This window comes from Lutra lutra, chromosome 16 (assembly GCF_902655055.1).
Source record: "Lutra lutra chromosome 16, mLutLut1.2, whole genome shotgun sequence".
In the NCBI taxonomy this organism is placed as follows: Eukaryota; Metazoa; Chordata; class Mammalia; order Carnivora; family Mustelidae; genus Lutra; species Lutra lutra.
The window spans coordinates 171,659-190,576 of record NC_062293.1 but is presented as its reverse complement, the minus strand read 5'-3'; the positions used below and the strand labels follow the sequence as shown (position 1 = coordinate 190,576).

General features: G+C 56.3%; 1 protein-coding gene across 12 annotated transcripts in view; it reads right to left on the bottom strand.

Moving 5' to 3' along the window:
• B3GNTL1 (UDP-GlcNAc:betaGal beta-1,3-N-acetylglucosaminyltransferase like 1) overlaps positions 1-18,918 on the bottom strand; it is an 86,084-nt gene that overhangs the window by 24,203 nt on the left and 42,963 nt on the right. For 11 of the 12 annotated variants that reach the window (XM_047709335.1, XM_047709338.1, XM_047709339.1 and 8 more), the window contains one exon: positions 16,672-16,767. The exons of the other annotated variant lie outside the window; for it this stretch is intronic. In XM_047709335.1, coding sequence (XP_047565291.1) covers positions 16,672-16,767 — 96 coding nt within the window. The remainder of the gene's footprint in view (positions 1-16,671; positions 16,768-18,918) is intronic. 12 annotated transcript variants of the gene reach the window in all.

The window sequence follows — 18,918 nt, the reverse complement described above, 5'->3', positions numbered from 1 at the left end:
ATGAGTGGTCTGTGTGTCTGTCCTTGTGCCGACACACGGCCATGGAGTCCGGCAGTGCCGGCCGCTAACTCTGCTCTTGTCCACGTGGATTTCGGCTGTTCTGAATTTTTCCATTTCCAAAAGATTTCGCAATAAGTTGGCCAATTTCTTTCTTTTCTCCCCCCCCCCCTTTTTTTGAGTTGGTCGATTTCTGCGACAAAGCCTGCTGGGGTACTGAATGGGGTCACGTTAATGTTCGGGCAGGCTGGTCTGGGAGGACTTTCATCTTCACAACACCTGCGTGCCCTGCCCGCCTGCCCAGTCTAGGATCGTCTCCCATCACAAGACCCTCAGGCCCCTCTACAAAGACCCCTCTCCTACATATGGTAACATTTCCAGGGGTGTCTGGAAACGGTAGGGCATTCTCCCCATTCCTCACCTGGGGTCAAGGGAAGTGGGTGCCAGGGGCAGGGAAATCTGGCTGTAATTAGACACAAGACAGCCTCACGGATGCTAAAATCAAAGACTGACACCACCAGATGCAATCTTAGACACGGGGAAGGGACGGTGCGCGCACACCTACTTGCAAACAGCAGTACGGGTACCCAGACTATCTGCACAACCAGCCATGCCACCCTGGGTGTCCCAGAAAAATAAGAGCTACGTCCACGCAAAAACTGCGAACATTGAAAGCACAATGGACAAAACTGGAAGCAACGCAAATGTTATTCAACACGAACCACAGACACCGTGGAACAGAGCGCAGGGGGCCTCCCCTCCGCAGCTCCAAGCACAGCCATGAGTGGACAGAGAGTGGTGGCCTTCACGGAGTCAGGGAAGGCAACCTTCATCTACACAAAACCCTAAAGACGGGACTTCTAATCTCTAGAGACAGAAATCAGACCAGCGGGCCTGCAGCTGGACCAACTCCCTGGGGTGGCCTGTCTGGCTCTTGGGATCAGGGACCTCGTGCCTTGCTTTCCGCAAATCAGGTTTTTGGTGTGTGGGAGGAGTTCGAGGGTCCTGGAATCCAGGGGCTCCCCATCCCCAGACACTACAGACGGGCCCCAGAACACCAGCACTTTCTAGCAAACCCAAACACATCAGTCCCCACAAATGTGCTCCATTCCTTCTTTGACTAAGAAAAAACTGGTCTCATAATGCTATTTGGGAACTTTTGCAAAGCAAGAACTAGGCACCCTGTTTTCAACTCCTACTTAGTGAAAATCCACAGGCATTTTCTGGTAGGTTGCCTGCAGCTGAACACCTGATGCCCAGTCCCCAAGCACATGGGTTTCGGGTGTGGGAGCTGGGCCTGGTGGACAGGCAGCGAGTGTAACACACACGATTCTGGAGGCGCCTGGGTGGCTCAGTGGGTTAAGCCTCTGCCTTCGGCTCAGGTCATGGTCTCAGGGTCCTGGGATCGAGTCCCGCATCGGGCTCTCTGCTCAGCAGGAAGCCTGCTTCCCCCCCTCTCTCTGCCTGCCTCTCTGCCTACTTGTGATCTCTCTGTCAAATAAATAAATAAAATCTTAAAACAAACAGACAAAAACCACACACGATTCTGAAGACGTAGTATGAAAAAAGAACATATCTCATTGGTATTTTTCTATTGGTTACGTGTTGAAATAACATTTTGTGTAAATTAGTTAAATAAAATATATTATTATAATTAAACTCATCTACTTCTTTATACCTTTTTAATATAACTATTAAAAAACCACTAACTCTATTTTTGGCTTGCATTTTGGCTCATTACTTTTCTATTGGCCAGAACTAAGTGTCTGTCTATAAAGCAATCGATCTTTCTTTAGCGATGCAGACGGTTGAAAGAAGTAGAAGGAAACACACAGCAAAGGCTGATCTGGGATGGCGGTCACGTCTGGAGAGAGGGAGGGCACCTGGGAGCAAAGAGAGCACAGGCCCAAGCAGAATGGGCCGAATGTCAGCCAAAGACGCTAACAAGGGAGAAAGGGGATTATTAACACGTTTAGACCAGGAAGTTCAACAGTTCAGATACGGCGGACAAACCCCTTGAGAGATGCCAGTTAAGAACAGAAATCCAAACAGTTAAACAGTGGAATTCATAACTTAAAACCGTCACGGGTGCATGCTACCAACCATTAAAGCAGGGGAGAACACCAATCTCACAAACTCCTTCATAAAATAAGGGAGGGAAGAGTATTTCAACCCGTCTAAGAAGGTCAGCATTAACGTGCGGCCAAAACCAGACAAAAATACCACCAGGAAACCACAGCGCGCTGTCCCTTGTGGACAGCGATGCAGGAGTCCCTCACAGATTGTCGACAATCTGATCCAGACACGCGCCCGTCTTGACCATGATGTGCTGATCCTACACATTCAAGTTTGGTTTAACATTTGAGAATCAGGAAAAAAATATGAACATTTTGATAGATACAGGAAAAGCATTTGACAAAACCCAACACACCATCGAGGTACAAGGCACAACCTCTCAGAACACCAAGAACAGAAAGGAATTTACTCAGCCTGCTAAGGGCCACCATCTCGTTTGCGGTGAAAGCCCGAGAACCAGCCTCTGGACCGGGATGGCGACCGGAGAGCCTATTCCCGTGGTGGCCCGGCACCTCTGCCCGGGACAACAGATCGGGCCGGACTGTGCACAGAAGGGAAAGTGGGGCCGGGTCTAAGGCGAGCAGACCAACCCTCACCTCACCCCACACACGGCATTTACCTCAACGCGGACGCGAGAACTAGAATTACAAAACTTCTAGAAGACGCACATAGGGAAATGCTTGCAAGTGGAGCCTAGGCGATTTCCACAAAATAGAGCAAAAATCTGCAAAATGAAAAGGAAAATTAATAGCCTGGATTTCATCCAAACTGAAAACGTCACCTCTTCGAACGATCAGGTAAGAAACGAAGGGACCACCCAGGGGCTCGAGGGAATGCTCACGTGTCCGTCGGGCACACCGATCTGGGGAGGGACGCGTTTCTGGAGTCCAAGAGAACTCTCACAACTCGGTGAAACGGGGAAGAGCAACGGTGAGGGCGGGGCCTGCAGCCACCCCATGGAGGCGCGAGGGTGAACGGCACACCACGTTCCACGGGGGCACAAAGACCAGGCATGGGCGCAGACACAGGCGGGCTCACCGCGGCCAGGCTGGGGCTGAGGCTCTGGGCGGCAGCAGTCCTTTCTGAGGGAACCTTCTGGAGCGTGCTAAGAGGTCCACAGTCAGAGCGGCTGGAAAGGAACAGCCTTGCACGTGTCGCCCTTCACGGGTTCCCCTGGCTGCTGAGCCCTGGATGGCCACGCTGGCCCTGGGCATCACGCTGGTGTCTCCCTCCCTCCAACCGCAGCGGCCACAGCACCCCCCGGAGGCACCCAGCAGACACCTCCAGCGCCTGGAACAATGTTCTTGCCCAGACACCATCTCCACATGACCCCCACATGCCGTCTGACCTCTCTCTGCCCCCTGTTGGCTAGTCCTGGCCTCCTGCACCTGTCCCCCCTCCCCAGGCGCTTCCCGAGCACAGTCCCCAGGCACAGCTCAGGTCTGAGACGCTTGCAGCCAGCCGCTGACGCCGACATTCCCGCACAGTGTGCGACCCGCCTGCCAGCTTCTGGACTCAGGTTCCCGGGAGGACAGACCTGCCTCTGAATCAGGAGGGCTCAGAGGCCGCCCTGCCCCGTGTGCCCACGCTAGGCCGGCCACGACCGTGGCCCAAGGCTCATGGGCCCACCCAGGAAGCTTTCCTGCGGAGAGCAGAGACACCCGGCTCAAAAGGGGCAGCTCAGGGTGCTCGGCTTGGCCAGCGGTGCTGGACATGACTCTGTCCTCCATGGACCGGGTGCCCCTGGCCAGGCCCTTGTGTTTTTCACCCTCAGGAACCAAAGCAGAAGGGGCGAAGACCAGCGACCCCAGGGGCTGTCTGCGGGCGCACACAGGGGCTGGGGTCAGCAGCCCCACGTGGCGGACTCCCAGAAACGTCAGCAGCCAAACCAAACGCCCCTGCCCCTCCTGGAGGAAGGGAGTTCAAGAAAACGGGGTTTTAGATTTCAGAATGTCTCTGCCAACCTGGCCGTTGGAGCAGTAATGGCTTTGGCAGCAGGATGCATGTGGCATGGACCCGGAGACGGCCCGAGGCCACTGGGGTAGGAGCCACAGATGGTGCAGTGCCCACGGGCCACGGGCCGCACCTTGCTGGCGCCCAGCCTGTGGGTGCAGGGCCCTCACTCCGTGAGAGCAGTTCCTCCTCAAGGCTGCAGCACCTAGTTTCTTGGAGCTCCAAGCTCTTCATGCAGGCAAAGACATCTCTGGGCTCCCAGGCCCGGGAGTCCCTCGGGGGCACAGCCAGCGGAGGGCACGTGGGCCACACACAGGCACTGGAGGTCCTGTCAGTGTGCACAACAGGCAGAGGTGGCTGGGCCAGGCCAGCTCCAGGCACCGTGGTCGGGAGGTGACCTCTGCCCTTTCTCATACAGGATGTGGGCATTGGCATGTGTGAGGTCTGTGCGGAGAGGTACAGGGAGTGTGTGTGCACACCCGCAGTAGAATGGTGTGCACGGGGGAGCTGGGGCTGCACGGCTCAGTGCAGAGGAGCCTGTCGGGGTGACAGTCAAGAGGGAGTCCTGGAGAAAAGGCCGTCCCGAGTGCTGGGTTCCCACGCGCATCGGGAGCTCTCGCTGACGCACGTGACCCAGGACCAGCTCTTCCCGGATGCGCGTCACATCTTTGCCACGGTGGACAGGGCAGCTCCAGCTGCTCTGGGCCAATGGGCTCCTCTCGCCACTGCCGCCGGCCCAGCCCATCCCCACCACCGCTGGCCCTGAGCGCCACACCAACTAAGGCCGGACAGAGGTGCTGGAGCTCACAGGTGCGTCTGGGCAACAAGACTACCCTGGACGCTTCTCACTGGCGGCTCTTCCTTTGTTTTATCCAGAAAACGCAAGTGCTCAAGGTGACATGAGAGTTACTAGCCCCAGCTCTAAACCTACCTGTGTATCAGGGAAATCTTCACGTGTTTCCTTGCCCTATTCAAGCAAGCTTGACACATCACAACATGAACTAATTTGGCATAAGGTAAAAACCACTTTCTCCCTTGTGCTTACAGTGAACTCCCTGAGGGCCCAAGCTCAGACACCCCTCCGAGCCCTTCACACCCCACGTGGGTCTGGGCGTGTGTGCGGAGCACCGTTCCAGCGGCCCGGCCTCTGCCTCTCAGGGCCGCTCCATGGTGCTGAGCCACACTTCCTACTGGGACCCGGCTGCTGCTCTCCAAGGTAGGCAGGAGCAGGAAAATTTGCTTAATAAACGTACAACTCCCACTTTTCTCGAAATGTGAAATTTGGCTCCTGATGCCTCGTCTGCCAAGTGGTAAAGCAAGTCCAGGAAGAAGGAGACTTGGCCCTTGGGTGACGGGGGGATCCGCCAGCAGGAAGGCTGATGGCGGGAGCAGCGAGCCTGGCATGGGATGGGGAGCAGAGCCCCTAAGCCTGCCTCCTACAGGGCTGCCTCCAGACCCCCCCAGAGTCCCCTAGTTCCACCCACCTCCACCCCTGCTACATGCACACCTCACCCCTGCTGCGTGCACACCTCTACCCCTAATGCATGTGCACCTCCACCTGTGTGTACCCACGCCTCACCCCTGCTGTACGCACACCTCCACCCCTGCTGTGGGAGTGCCTCACTCCGGCTGCACTCCCCTGGCGGCCGCGTTGGCTGGTGTCTGTTCAATCACAAAGTCCAGACACATTCGGATAGAGAAACTAGCAATTATTTCCAAACTAAGTGTGGGACGCTAACGTGCCAGCAGCCTCCATCACCCGTCCCCCTAGAGGATCCCAGACGCGTCATTATTTGCTCGGCCCCCGTGGCTGTATGTGCGGTCGCCTCTAAGGTCATGTGTGGCGTTGGGCCCCTCCAATGGGCTTTTCGTTTCAATTACAAGTACGTACTTTCCAACTCTACAGCCGCCTTCTGTTTTAAGATAATTTCTATCCTCGCTGAGATTCCCCCGTATGTCATTCTCAACGTACTTCCCTTTAAATTCTGAAACACTGTTCCCCTTAGATGTTGCCGGTGTCTACAGAAAGGCAGTCACCCAGGGCTCTGCTGCGCCCACCACCTGTGCCCACGCGGTGGCAGATTCCACGGATGGCTTCTCCTCCCCCAAGCGAGAGCAGCACCTGGACACTGCACGTGCCGCAGGCTTAGCCACCTGGTGACACTCCCCACACCTCAGGTGATGGGCCCGTGTGTAGGCTGCAGGGACAGGCTCCAGGTTTCACTCTCCGTGAGGCTCTCACGTCTTCGTTGAGCACACCTGTGCTCTTGGGGCAGTCGCAGGTCCCTCTTGTGTGGCCGCGTGCAGACCCCACAGCGGTCCAGTTTCCACATATCTCTTGAAATTCTGGGGTGTCTGCTGGTCTGCTTCTAGCCCCAACCAGGGCCCAGCCTAGGGAACCAAACCCAGGTGCAGGGACTCCAGGCCAGTCTTCTTCCCAAGGGCAGGGACGCCATTCCCAGGTTGGACGGCTGAGAGACGGCAGCCCCGGGAGGCAGGAGTGCCTTTGCGGGGTGCAGAGGGGCAGCTCGCCCAAGGCGGTGGTCTCAACAGCAGCCCCGACAAGGACCCTTAAGGGAGGGCCTTCTCGGGCACGCTGTGTGGCCGGATACCGAGCGCCCGCGTGCACGTGGCCTTTCCTCAGCATCCCCGGCGGTGTGACCACGGAGCAGATGCCCCAGGTCTGGGTGGGGAGGCCATGGGGGTTGCTGAACCCTCTGAGGGGGCTCCAGGCTGCACTGCCGGTCGCTGGGCCATCTGGGGCGCCACACGGAGCCTCCTGCCGAGGCCTGTGGCCGGAGTCGTTGGGAGGAGGCGGTGGGTGGGGGTGTGGGGCCTGGCCACAGCGGCGGGTCCGGCTCCACCGACAGCATGGCTGGGGGACACGGGCCCTCAGCGGGCTTCGGGCTCGACACGATGCTCCCCCGCGCACACGATGCGAGCGTTGGCCAGCTCGCCCCCCAGGGAACGGTCCCGCAGGGACAACCGCGGCCCGCGAGACCCCGTCCTCGTCCGCACGGCCACTGACAGGGTCTTCGCTTGGGGGCGAGTTCGTCAGCGTCCTCCAGGCCCAGCGCACTGGACACTGCGATCCTCGGGAGAAGGCACAGGACACACCGGCCGGCCGGTGAGGGACTCGGAGAGCGTGCGTTTGGAGCTTGGGTCCGGGCGCCTGGCGCTGCCCTGGGGGGTCTAGTGCGCAACCCCCGCCCACCGCCGGGCTACTGCCGGGCCACCCGTGAGACGGGCAGTGGGCCCCGTTCGTCCCCCTCAGCGCCTCGCAGGGCATCCCCGCGGCTCACCCTCTGTCCCGGCCTGCGCGCGCCCCACAGCCCGCAGGGCCCTCCGTCCCGCCCTGGGCTCTCACCGCCGCATCCCACGGACCGTCCACGAGCGCGCAGATGAGCGGCGGGAACAGCCCCTGCGGGCCGGGCAGGCGCAGAGGGGCCAACCGGGGCACAAACCCAACCTGCCGGTGCTTGGCGCGAGCGCGCACGCACGTCGGAGTCCCAGAGCGCACGCTTGCACACATGCACGCTGGAGTGCCAAAGCGCACACGCACACACGCACGCGCACACCAGAGCCCCAGAACGAGCGCGCGCGCACACACACACAGACATGCTCACGCGCGCACGCACACAGACACGCTCACAGACACGCTCACACACGCACGTTGGAGCCCCAAAGCGCGCGCGCGCACACGCACACATGCCGGAGCCCCAGCGCGCGCGCACGCACACACACAGACACGCTCACGCGCGCGCGTCGAAGCCCCAAAGCGCGCGCACGCACGCACAGGCACAAGCAGCGGGGCGTGAGCACGGGGCCCCCCGGGGCGGGAACGCAGAGGCGCCGCCGGTCTCAGGTCATCACCGCGCACAGGAACCCGAGAGCACCGAGAGCACCCGCAGAAGCGTCCGCGGCCTCGCCCCGCCAGCCCCGGGATAGGAACAGGCCTCCTTCGGCCCCTCCCCGAGGTCACGGGGCCCCTCTGGTGCCCAGAGGCGGGAGGCAGCCGCGGGCGGGGCTCAGGCGACCCCGCCCCGCGCTCCCCCACTCCCCTCCAGGCCCACCGGCTTCCTCCTATCCGTGCCTTGACCTTCACATTGACCTTTCCACTTCCCCGTCGGGGGACGAAGAAGGATCGTTTCCTCCGACCCCGCAGCAAACCAGATTCCCGGGCCTCGGCCTCCAGCAGCACAAGGGCCTCCCTCGGGCCTCGCCCACCCGGGTCGTTCGGTTCCCGTAAGCGCGGAAGGCGAGGGCGCAACACCCGCAAGTTCCCAGGGCTGCGTCTCTCCGGGCCTTTCCCAGAGCGCCGCACCCTACCCTCCCGCGGACCCCTGCGCCCCCAACCCCATCGGAGGAGACCGCTGTCCCGCAAGTTTCCATCAGTCACCTCCCTCTGAAGCACCCAGACAGGTGCCCTCACCCCGCGCGCTCCTGGGCCCCCCTCCCCTCACCAGCTTTGGGGGAGGCACCGAGGCAGACCAAGGGGCCCCGGCACCGGCATCCTGTCCCACACGGCTCAGCCCGAGTGAGGGGGAGGTTTTGGGGGCCCTCGCGGAGACCAGCTGTGCCCTCCTGAAGAAGGGGGCTCCGACTTGGTGCCTGCACGCACGTGTTGGGACTGAGAGGCTCTCTCGAGTTCCTCTTCCAGCGCCAGCTCCCAGGGGACCAAATGCACTTCTTCACTGAGCACTTTTTATGATGACCTCCCCAGGACTGGAGGTCTTAAAAAATCAATTAAAGGCAGAACTTAAAAAGAAACAAAAGCCAGGTCAGAAGGCTTTCCCCAACATGAGAGTCTAGAAGACACAGCTTTGTCTAAGTCACGACTGTGTTCATCTAATCTATTTTTTGTAAATCATTAATTATTTTTCTTTTCCATAGGAGAGAAAACACCCACCATAAAAGTCATGGAAGGGCACCTGAGTGGCTCAGTGGGTTAAGCCTCTGTCTTTGGCTTGGGTCATGATCTCAGGGTCCTGGGATCGAGCCCTGAATCGGGCTCTCTGCTCAGCGGGGAGCCTGCTTCCCCCCCGCCCCGCCTCTCTGCCAGCTTGTGATCTCTCTGTCAAATAAATAAATAAAATCTTAAAAAAAAAAAAAAAGTCATGGCATTTAAAGAGACCCAAAGTAGCCAGAACAAGCTTGGGAAAAGCAAGGACAGGGTTGGAAGACTCACAGTCCTCACGAAGTAAGCGCCCACAGAGTGAGCTTTAAGATTTACCACAAAGCTATGGTAATCACAACAGTGTGGTGTTGCCACACAGACAGAAGATGAGCAGAACAAAACAGAGGCTAGAAACAGACCCGTGCAAATGGCCCACTGATTTTCAGCAAGGGTGTCAAGACCATTCAGTGTTGGGAGAGCAGGATGTTCACAGGCAAAGGATAAAGCTGAACTTTTCCCTAATATCATCCACAAAAAATTAATTCAAAATGGAATAAAGAGGGGCACCTGGGTGGCTCAGTGGGTTAAGCCGCTGCCTTCGGCTCAGGTCATGATCTCGGAGTCCTGGGATCGAGCCCCGCATCGGGCTCTCTGCTCAGCAGGGAGCCTGCTTCCTCCTCTCTCTCTGCCTGCCTCTCTGCCTACTTCTGATCTCTCTCTGTGTCAAATAAATAAAATCTTTAAAAAAAAATGGAATAAAGATCCAAATGTAAGAGCTGAAACTATAATAATCTTACAAGGAAAAATTTTGTGACCTTGGATAGGCAAGGATTTCTTGATGTGACACCAAAAGCACATACAACCCCCCACCCCTCAATCTACACAAATTGGACTTCATCAAAACTACAATCTTTTCTGCTTCAAAGAACACAATGGAAAGCATGAAAAGATACCTCACAGTATGAAAGAAAATATCTGCAAACCACACATCTGATAAGGGTCTAGCAACCACAATATACAAAGAGTGCCTGGAATTCAATGACAAATAACCAACTTAAAAAAAATGGGCAAGACTCGAAAACACATTCCCCAAAAAAGATACACAGATGGCCCAGAAGCACATTAAAATACTCCATATCACTAATCGTTAGAGAAATGCAAATCAAACCATGACATAGCACTTCACGTCCATTAGCATGGCAACCAGAAAAACCAGTAAACAGCAAGTGTTGACAAGAAGTAGCAGAACGGCAGGCAAGCCTCATACTCTGCCCGTGGGAATGTAAAACGGAGCAGCTGCTGTGGAAAACAGCTCGGAAGTTCCTCAAACGTTAAACACAGGATAGTCATATGAACCTGAGATTCCACTCCTGGGTCTGCCCGCGGGAGTCGAAACAGGGACACAGGCAAAGCGAGGCAATGTTCACAACAGCCAGAAGGTGGAAGGAACCCAGGGACTATCACAGCACAAATGGGTAAACACGATGTGGGGCAGACAGTACGTTCCCATGATGAATATCGTTTAGCTATAAAAACAACAATAAGCTGACACTTTAGAACATGGATGAACATGAGAACATTATGTTACAAAAGTCAGACACACAAGGACAGATACTGTTCAGAGTATCTGGAAGAGGAAAACTCCTCCAGAGGGAAAGCAGGCAAGGGTACCAGGGCTGGGGGAGGGCTAACGGGGAGTCAGCGCTGGGTGGGGACAGTCCCTGGCAGGGTCACCAAACTGAAATTTCTGAGATGACAAGTTGTGTTGTGTGTGTTTGACCACAGCTTAATAATTTCTTTAATGAGAGAGAAAAGGAGAGGGGACATCGAAGCAGGTCAGAGAAAGCGGACACAAGCCAGGGACGTGGCAGCTTGGGAGGCTGGAATCGGAGCAAACAGGAGGAACCAGCCCTGCCCACACCTTGATATCAGACTTCTGACCCTCAGAACTGTACGTGAATAAATCTGTGTTGGTTTTAAAAAAACCAACAACACCCAGCAAGCCACAGCGGTGCGGTCAGAGCCAGGAAGCATCCCTGTGCAGAGCTCCTGTGAATTCTGGGCATCGAGCTGCTGGCTGCTGGGGAGGAAGTGCGGACACTCACAGGGTGAGTCCCTGCCTCAGCCACTGCACCAGCCTCTTCAGGCTGACAGCTCTGAGGGGCTCTTGGGTGGGTGCAGGCTGCACACCCAGGACACACCGACCCCTGGTGGCCAGGCGAGTGCGGGAAACCGTCCTGTTCTGACCAGGAGCCTGGGAGGGACCCCCCTCCCGTGTCCAAGGAAGGCGGCCGGGGCTTGGGGCCACGCCAGGCGAGCCCGACACAAGGTCTTCTCAACCTTTCACCCCTTCTGAAAGGACAAAGGAATAAAGCAACAAGAATGGAACAGAAAGACTAAAGAAGGCTCATTTCCTTTGGTCCCATCAGAACAAGCCACTTGTTTTCAAAATCCAAAGGACAGATCGGCTCATCCAGCTCTCCTCTGGTTTTGCTTCCCACAACCATTCCTTCCTTACTTTTCAAAGACCCCGGGGTCTCCTACAACTTACACCTGAGAGACTGTGTTTTGTCTTGGCTCAGGTATACTTGAGAACACAGGACGCCTGCCTCCCCCAGATCTGAGCAGTCTAACCACGCAACAGCAAACGAGCTCCTGGGAGTCTCCCCATTTATTTCAAGGGCCCTTGCCTGCCATAAATCTCCAGACTGGACATACCTAGCTCTTCTGGAAACGCTTCATGCTCATTCTTTACTTCCACTAAACTGCAAACAGCAAACGGCCATTCCACAACACACGGCTGATACCCAACAAAGTTTCTTAACGAGGACGAGGCCCAGAACCAGAACGGACAACACAAACCCGGGACTGGGACCTTCCAAATGGTACGTTTCTCTTTCTTCTGGAAGGAAGACTGGTCACCATGGCGGATCCGTCCCCCCTGGAGGAAGGCAGAGACTGGCTCCCTGCATGTCATCTCCTTAAATCATTTAAATGACTCACGACAGACACCTGCTGTGGTTTTTCTCTTCCACTGGGATCGTCCTTTTTGCAATTCTCTAACGACTAATGCCCTCCTGTCCTGGCTACAGCTAAGTTACCACGGGGTCAGGTGCCAGGTGAGCGCGGTTATCTGCTGACCCCAGGGAGACGTGGCTGGCCACATCATTCAAATAACTTAAGGAAGACAAACAGGTCTGCCGAGTAAACGTGTTTTGCCTTTAAAGGCCAGGTGAGGGTGGGAGGTGGTAACAAAATCTTAAAATTTTGAGGAAAAGAGTTTTCTTAGGAAATACTTCCACCCACCCCTGCCATGCAACTTGAAGGCAAGTCACCAATCACTGCAGCAGACTCTAAGGGATTCCCAAGGCTGGCAGCGAGGACGGCGGGGGCCAGCCATGTCTGGCAGTGACCAGTGCCTGTCTGCTCTCTGGGTCCCAAGGTGCAGGCCCTGGGAACACGTACCATAGGCACGCCCTTGACCTCATCTGACCCCACCGGCTGACCGGGGCTCTGCAGGACGAGAGCCACGCTCCAGGCGCCTCACAGTGAGAGGAGGAGCACAGACTCACCCCGCTGCCCAAGCTGCTGGACCTGCTTCTTGTGAGCGAGAGCATGCTGCACAAGGAGGGCACGCGGCTGAAATGTTCTGAGAAGTTGTCACTGTTCGAAGAGCGGTGTAAGGGCCAGCTGGAAACAAGCCCCGCTCTCCACCTGCTGCCATGCCTCAGGCTCCCCTGGGGGAAGCGGTGCTGACGGCCCCATGCCTACCCGAGCTCGGCGTCTGGGTGCCTCCTTGGTGCCACAAGGCCAGCACGTGGACAAATGCCTGACATTACCTCCGGGTGCTGGCGAGTCCCCCACACGGCTGCCCAGCTCAGGGTAGACGCTTTTTCTCCAAATGGCCAGGTCTCCTGGCCGCAGCCTTCACATCGCAGGCACTCAGCTCCACCAACCTGAGCAAGGACAGCCACCACCATCCACAAACAAGTGGGCAAGGCTGTGCGCCTTAGGAGAAGACGTGGCCCCGAGCCCCAGTCTGCCAGCCCTGGTCCAACTGGTAAGGAGCGCAACGTTGGCTTCAATTTGATCGAAGCTGTTTCTTTGGTCACTGATGCCTGGCATAGGCTAGTATCGCCCCTTCGTCTCTCTCCCAAGCGTAGGGTCTAGGTGTAAATGAGGTACAGAAAATTGCAGAAGCAGCGCCCAACCCTCTTAGGATTCTTGGAAGCAGACGCAACAGACCCAAGAGGCCTGACGCATTCTCGCCGCTACTTTCTACACTCACCTGCCGGCGGTTGACGCTCAGGCTCAGGCCCCGGCAGAGGGCGCGCGGGCTGCGCGCACCAGGAGGTGGAACCGCGGACCCCGAGCCAGACCCGGACGCGTCACAACGAGCCCTTCCTCGCCCAGATGCCAGAGCCGCCACGCGGAGTCCGCGGCCCGACGCAGACCCCTTCCCTCCGCGGAGCCGGGCTTCCTACCCGACCGCTGCCGTCCGCGGACTCCTCGCCAGATTGGCCCGCAAATCCGCCGGGACGGGTCAGGAAGGACCACAGGAGGGGTGCGCACAGGTAAGGGGGATCGCGCACGGGGGAGGGGCGTGCACAGGTAAGGGGCAGTGCGCGCAGGGAGGGAGGTGCGCAGGGCGCATGGGGGCCGCGCCGCTGCAGTGAGAAGTTCCGGAAGCTCTGGGCTCTCCCTGATTCCCTTTTGATTTTGTCTCCTTCTGGTTCTGATGTGTCACCAACTGAAAAATCAGATAATCCAGTTTCTTAGAAGTTTGTCAAAAAGAAGGCGTTCCCAGGCGAGGCTAGGGGGCCCATGCTGCTGTTCTGGGGACCCGGGGGTTTGCTTTTGTCTCTCCCCTTGTTTTGCCAGCAACGGAAAGTGCGCTTCCCCGAAATTCTATGTAGTTCCTTCCAGTGCCTGCAGGAACATACACACGGAACCAAGCCCGTCAGCTCTGGCCTCCCTTGCCCAAAGCAGAGTCCACCCTCACAAAAGGCTCAGGACGGACAGATGCTTACTGATGGACGCTCTTAGATGCTTTTGGTACTCAGAAAAGACAAAACTATGGATTACAGACTTAAAATTTTGAGTTCAGTTTGTATTCAGAACGGAAAAGCCTTGCAGTTAAAGGAGAACGGAGCATTTAATGAAATTCGCAGGCTCATTAGTGGTATCTTACCAGGAAGTGATATGAATTCTTCTTAGAGAAGAGCAGAGATCGTATGACTCATTTCCAGATTCCTGTGGTTTATTATCCTTACTTCTAATTTGTTGGAAGACTATCTTTAGACAGATAACAAATGTTCCAGTATTCTGACATTTTAACACCCACATAGCAACAAGAATAAACTCTGATGTTAGATCCAAGATCTCTGGCTTCTGGGTTTAACAGAGAAACAGACATTAATACAGAGTTTCCCCTCTCCATAGTATGTTTTAGAGAAAGTTGTCAGTTCTGTGAATCTGTACTGCAGAAACACTTTCTGATGCTCCCTTTAAATGAAAAAAAAAAAAATGAAGAAAAACAGCACAGCTTAGTCTGTGTCAAATTATATAAGTTTTTAAGTGTCATGAGTGTGGGTTAGAATTAGAGAAAATCATTGTACTATGAAGGACAAACTTTCAAGGGAAAGGCACACAGAGGTAGAGGAGTGTGAAACTTAGTCTCTTTATACAAGGAAGACCCGAGCGTCCCCCATGGACAGGAGAGCATCTCTGTCACCCAGAGCCCTCCCCCCGACACCGTCTTCTAAATCTGCCAATGGAGACCGTCACGCGTGTTGCCAAATATCTTCAAATGAGTGGGTCAAAGAATGAGCCTGGATATTGTGCTTAAACCCTTGAGTTCTGTGAACAAAACTGAGGTAATGAAGCTGATGGAGGCCACTGGCCTCTGGGGCATGACCAGCCCTGGGCACCCCTGCCATGTGGATCAGGAGGGGGCCCCTGGCGGAACCAGGATACCAGCACTGCTCACCAGGCCTGGTGCTGACCTGCGGTGTAGGCTGAGCCCTGGACCTCAGGGGCCAGCCACCTCGGCCCCCTCCAGCCCCTGCTGCCAGACCCCAGGGCGGGGGACCGGGAGGGGTCCGGCCTTGCCTCCCCTTTGGTCTCCCTGATTCAGGAGATGCAGGCTCCTTGGGAATCGTGCTGCTCCCCACCTCACAAATGAGATCAGCTTAGAGGACGGACACCCGCCACCTCACCTGCCAGCCTGTTCCCTTGGTAGGGTGCTGGTGGGTTCTGCACCGTGGCACAGACCAGCGGCTTAGAGAACATTAGCTTCTTTCAGTTTATTTTTGAAAACGTCAGACTTTATCTTCCCTTAACTTGATAAAGAAAAACACTATTTAAGAGGACCCTGCCTTAATTATTTCTATGATGCTTAACGCCCTCGACTCAGAACTTGGATTTCTGGCTGCAGACGTGCCCACGGCATGTAACCTACACCCTCGGTGCAGGGCGACACAGCCCCCACACGACTCACGTTCCACCAGAGAACCCAGCGCACAGGCCCACAGCCGACGCACACAGCTGCCAGAGCTCCAGAGCGCAGCGCCATGTCTCCAGACTCTCGCTGGGGCCAGGTGGGGCCTGGCCCTGCCAAGGAGCCTTTGGGTGCCCCAAATCAGGGCCAGAAGCTTTCCCACTGAGTGTGGAGTCTGAATTCCCCAGGTAGGAATATGAAGCCCTTAGCAGCTCTTCACGGAGTCAGCTGTGATCTTGGTTAAGAAAAACAAAAGCCAACCTGAGTGCGTGTCCTGACCGTGTCCATAGAAAGGCACACATTCCAGAAGCATGAGCCCCACAGGCCCACCCTCTTGGGAGGGAAGGGCCACAGACTGTGGGCTGCTTCTCTGCGCAAGGGCTGCTCACTGCCAGGCCCTCCGCAGTCTCTGTGGCTCTGGGTCATGAGGTTTGACCCCTCGAACCCACTCTGCGCCATTGGGCAACTGTACCAGCTGCGGGGAGAAGGCTGTGTGTGGTGCCAGGCCCCAAGCAGCAGCGCCCTGTGCCCCACAGGGGAGGGACTTCTCCGCTTCAGCGGGGAAGCCACCAGGGACAGTAGGGCAGTGGCACGGGCAGGTAGGAGTGGCACCCCAGACCCATGGCCTGGAGCCACCTCTTCAGGCCCCACCCTCCCATGGCCACGAGCTCCCACCTCGAGGCCCCCTCGTCCTGTGAGGGAGGGTGCAGGCTGCGCGGGGCCCACGTGCTGGCTGTTCGTTTTGCCTCTCCCGCTGGCATCTAAAGAGGCCATTCATGGGATCTTCATCTTCTCAAAATGCGACAAGTAAGTCCACATGCAGAAGCACTTTCTGTGTGTGCGTGTGTGTGAGGAGCAGAGTGTACAAGCTAGCAAGGCAGGTCAGACACAGAAGCAAACTCCAGGACTCTAGCCCCGTGGCAGACCTGAACCTGGGACCAGAGGACGCAGTCCCGCTTCCTCTGCGGGTCCCACCGCCTGCACATTGGTTTTCCGGCCAGCCCCACCCAGAAGGCGCGTCTCCCTCAGACCCTGCTCCAAGGCAGCCTGCCCTGGGGACGTCCCTGAGTCCTGCCCGAAACCTGGGCCTTTCCTGGACGCCTCTTCCCCTCCCCAGTCTCCAGCCAGGCCTTCCGCACCTGCCTTCTGTTTCTGGCTCCTTCCCAGGCCAGACCCACAGGTCAAGCAAACACAGGGACTAACAGCTCTCAGGACGTCCTGGGGGGCTCTCGAATGGGGGCAGGGGTACCTGAGTAAGAAGCTGGTCCGGCGTTAGCTGGTTGATCCACCGTGTGTATCGCTCAGTGGAGTTGGGGGGCTCTCTCCTTACTCGGCAACCGATAATCTGTGAGACAACAAAACAGAACTTAAAAGACAGTCACCGTGGGCTGACAGGCACACACACCTATCCACAGACGTCTCACCTAGCGTGAGCTGGCACACCCAGCAGGGAACTAACAAAGACTTGTATCTGATCGGGCTAGGAAAACTTCTGGGAGGAAAGGGGGAGAGGGAGATGCAGGGTTCAGGCTGGACCCCATGATGGATGGTCCTACCCTGCCAGTTCCAGCAGCACCCGTGAAATCACCCCAGGTTAGAGATGTCGCCGACAAGCCTTCCCCCTTAATGCACAGTTAAATGCTCTGTGCACAAGGTCAGATGTCCAGCTACCTCAGCAGGTTCTACCTGAACCATGACTCAGGCAGACACGAGGGGCAGAGGGCAAGGGAGAGAGGATCTCGAGCAGGCTCCCTGCTGAGCTCAGGGCTCGATCCCAGGACCCTGAGAGCACAACCCGAGGTAACACCAAGAGTCGGAGGCTTACCAAGCACCACCCAGGCACCCTGATAATTAATTAAAATTATTTCTTATTTTATTTTAATTTTTTTAAAAGATTTTATTTATTTATTTGACAGACAGAGATCACAAGCAGGCAGAGAGGCAGGCAGGGCGGTGGGGGAGCAGGCTCCGCGCTGAGCAGAGAGCCCGATGTGGGGCTCGATCCCATGACCCTGAGATCATGACCTGAGCCGAAGGCAGAGGCTTTAACCCACTGAGCCACCCAGGCTCCCTAAATTTTTTTTTTTAATATTTTATTTTTTTATTTGACACAGAGAGAGAGACAGCAAGAGAGGGAAAACAAGCAAGGGGAGTGGGAGAGGGAGAAGCTGAGCAGGGAGCCCGATGCAGGGCTTGATCCCAGGACCCTGCAATCATGACCTGAGCTGAAGGCAGACACTCAATGATGAAGCCCCCCAGGTGCGCCCCCCCCCCCCCGATAATTTCTTAATAAGGAGACTGATTCGGTGATGCAGGTCTTAGTGACCACTCTGAGGAGGAGAGAGTGCAGGTCAGGGTCGGCTGCTGGCCACACCTGGGCCCTTACTGGAGCCCTGTGAGCCTCACCTGGGTCGGGGGGGCAGGCCCTGTGCTGCTGGGTGTCCCCCAGAGGGAGCAGCTCCTTCTGCAGCGACGGGCCCAGATACCTACAGTGGGGACCAGCCTCAGCGGACTCTGGAGGACGGGACCCTCCACCTCGGAGCAGTCTCACACAGGCATCCCAAACACCCGCACACAGCCCAAAGCCAAAGTGTGGTGCTGTCCCCAGGTTTTGAGCTCTGTTGGAGGGGCGGCAGGGGCCGTGGGGGCCAGGGCTGCCCAAGCAGGTGTGTGCTCTCTCTCCCTCTCCTTCTGCCCCCCGCTCATGCCCTCTCTCTAAAGTAAATACATAAGTAAATAAACACATAAAAAGAAATTGTCAAAAGTTCTACCATGACTCTTGAATTCCTTAAATTCAGCTGTCTATAGCACATCTGCATGGTGATTAATTTATATTAATGCAGGAACGCTAACGAAGACATAAGAAAGTTTTTGCTTGGGGCGCCTGGGTGGCTCAGTGGGTTAAGCCCCTGCCTTCGGCTCAGGTCATGATCTCAGGGTCCTGGGATGGAGCCCCGCGTTGGGCTCTCTGCTCAGCGGGTAGCCTGCTTCCTCCTCTCTCTCTGCCTGCCTCTCTGCCCACTTGTGATCTCTGTCTCTCTAATAAATAAATGAAATCTTAAAAAAAAATTTTTTTTTGCTTGCATAATTTTGTGTTCGGTTCTTTTAATGAAACTTTTTTGTAGTGCAAATAACACACAGATATCCCGTGTATCTTTTACATGGTTTCTCCAATAGTAACATCTTGAAAAATCATGCAAGTCTCCCCAACCAGGGACCCCCTCATGGCGCCTTTGTGGCCGTGCCCAGTCCTCCTGGACAGCAGCTGCCTGCCTGTCTTTGCGAGAGCATGTGCAGCCAACAGTTAGCAGAATGCCTGGGATCCTGGTCTGTGTGTGATCCCTGAAGTCGGGAAACTCTCAGTCTGTATGGCAGCCTGGGGACGTCCTGGGGATGGTCTGGGGACAGCCTGGGGATGTTCTGGGGATGGTCCGGGGACACCCTGGGGACAGTCTGGGGGATGGCCTGGATATAATCTGTGGACGGTCCGGGGACG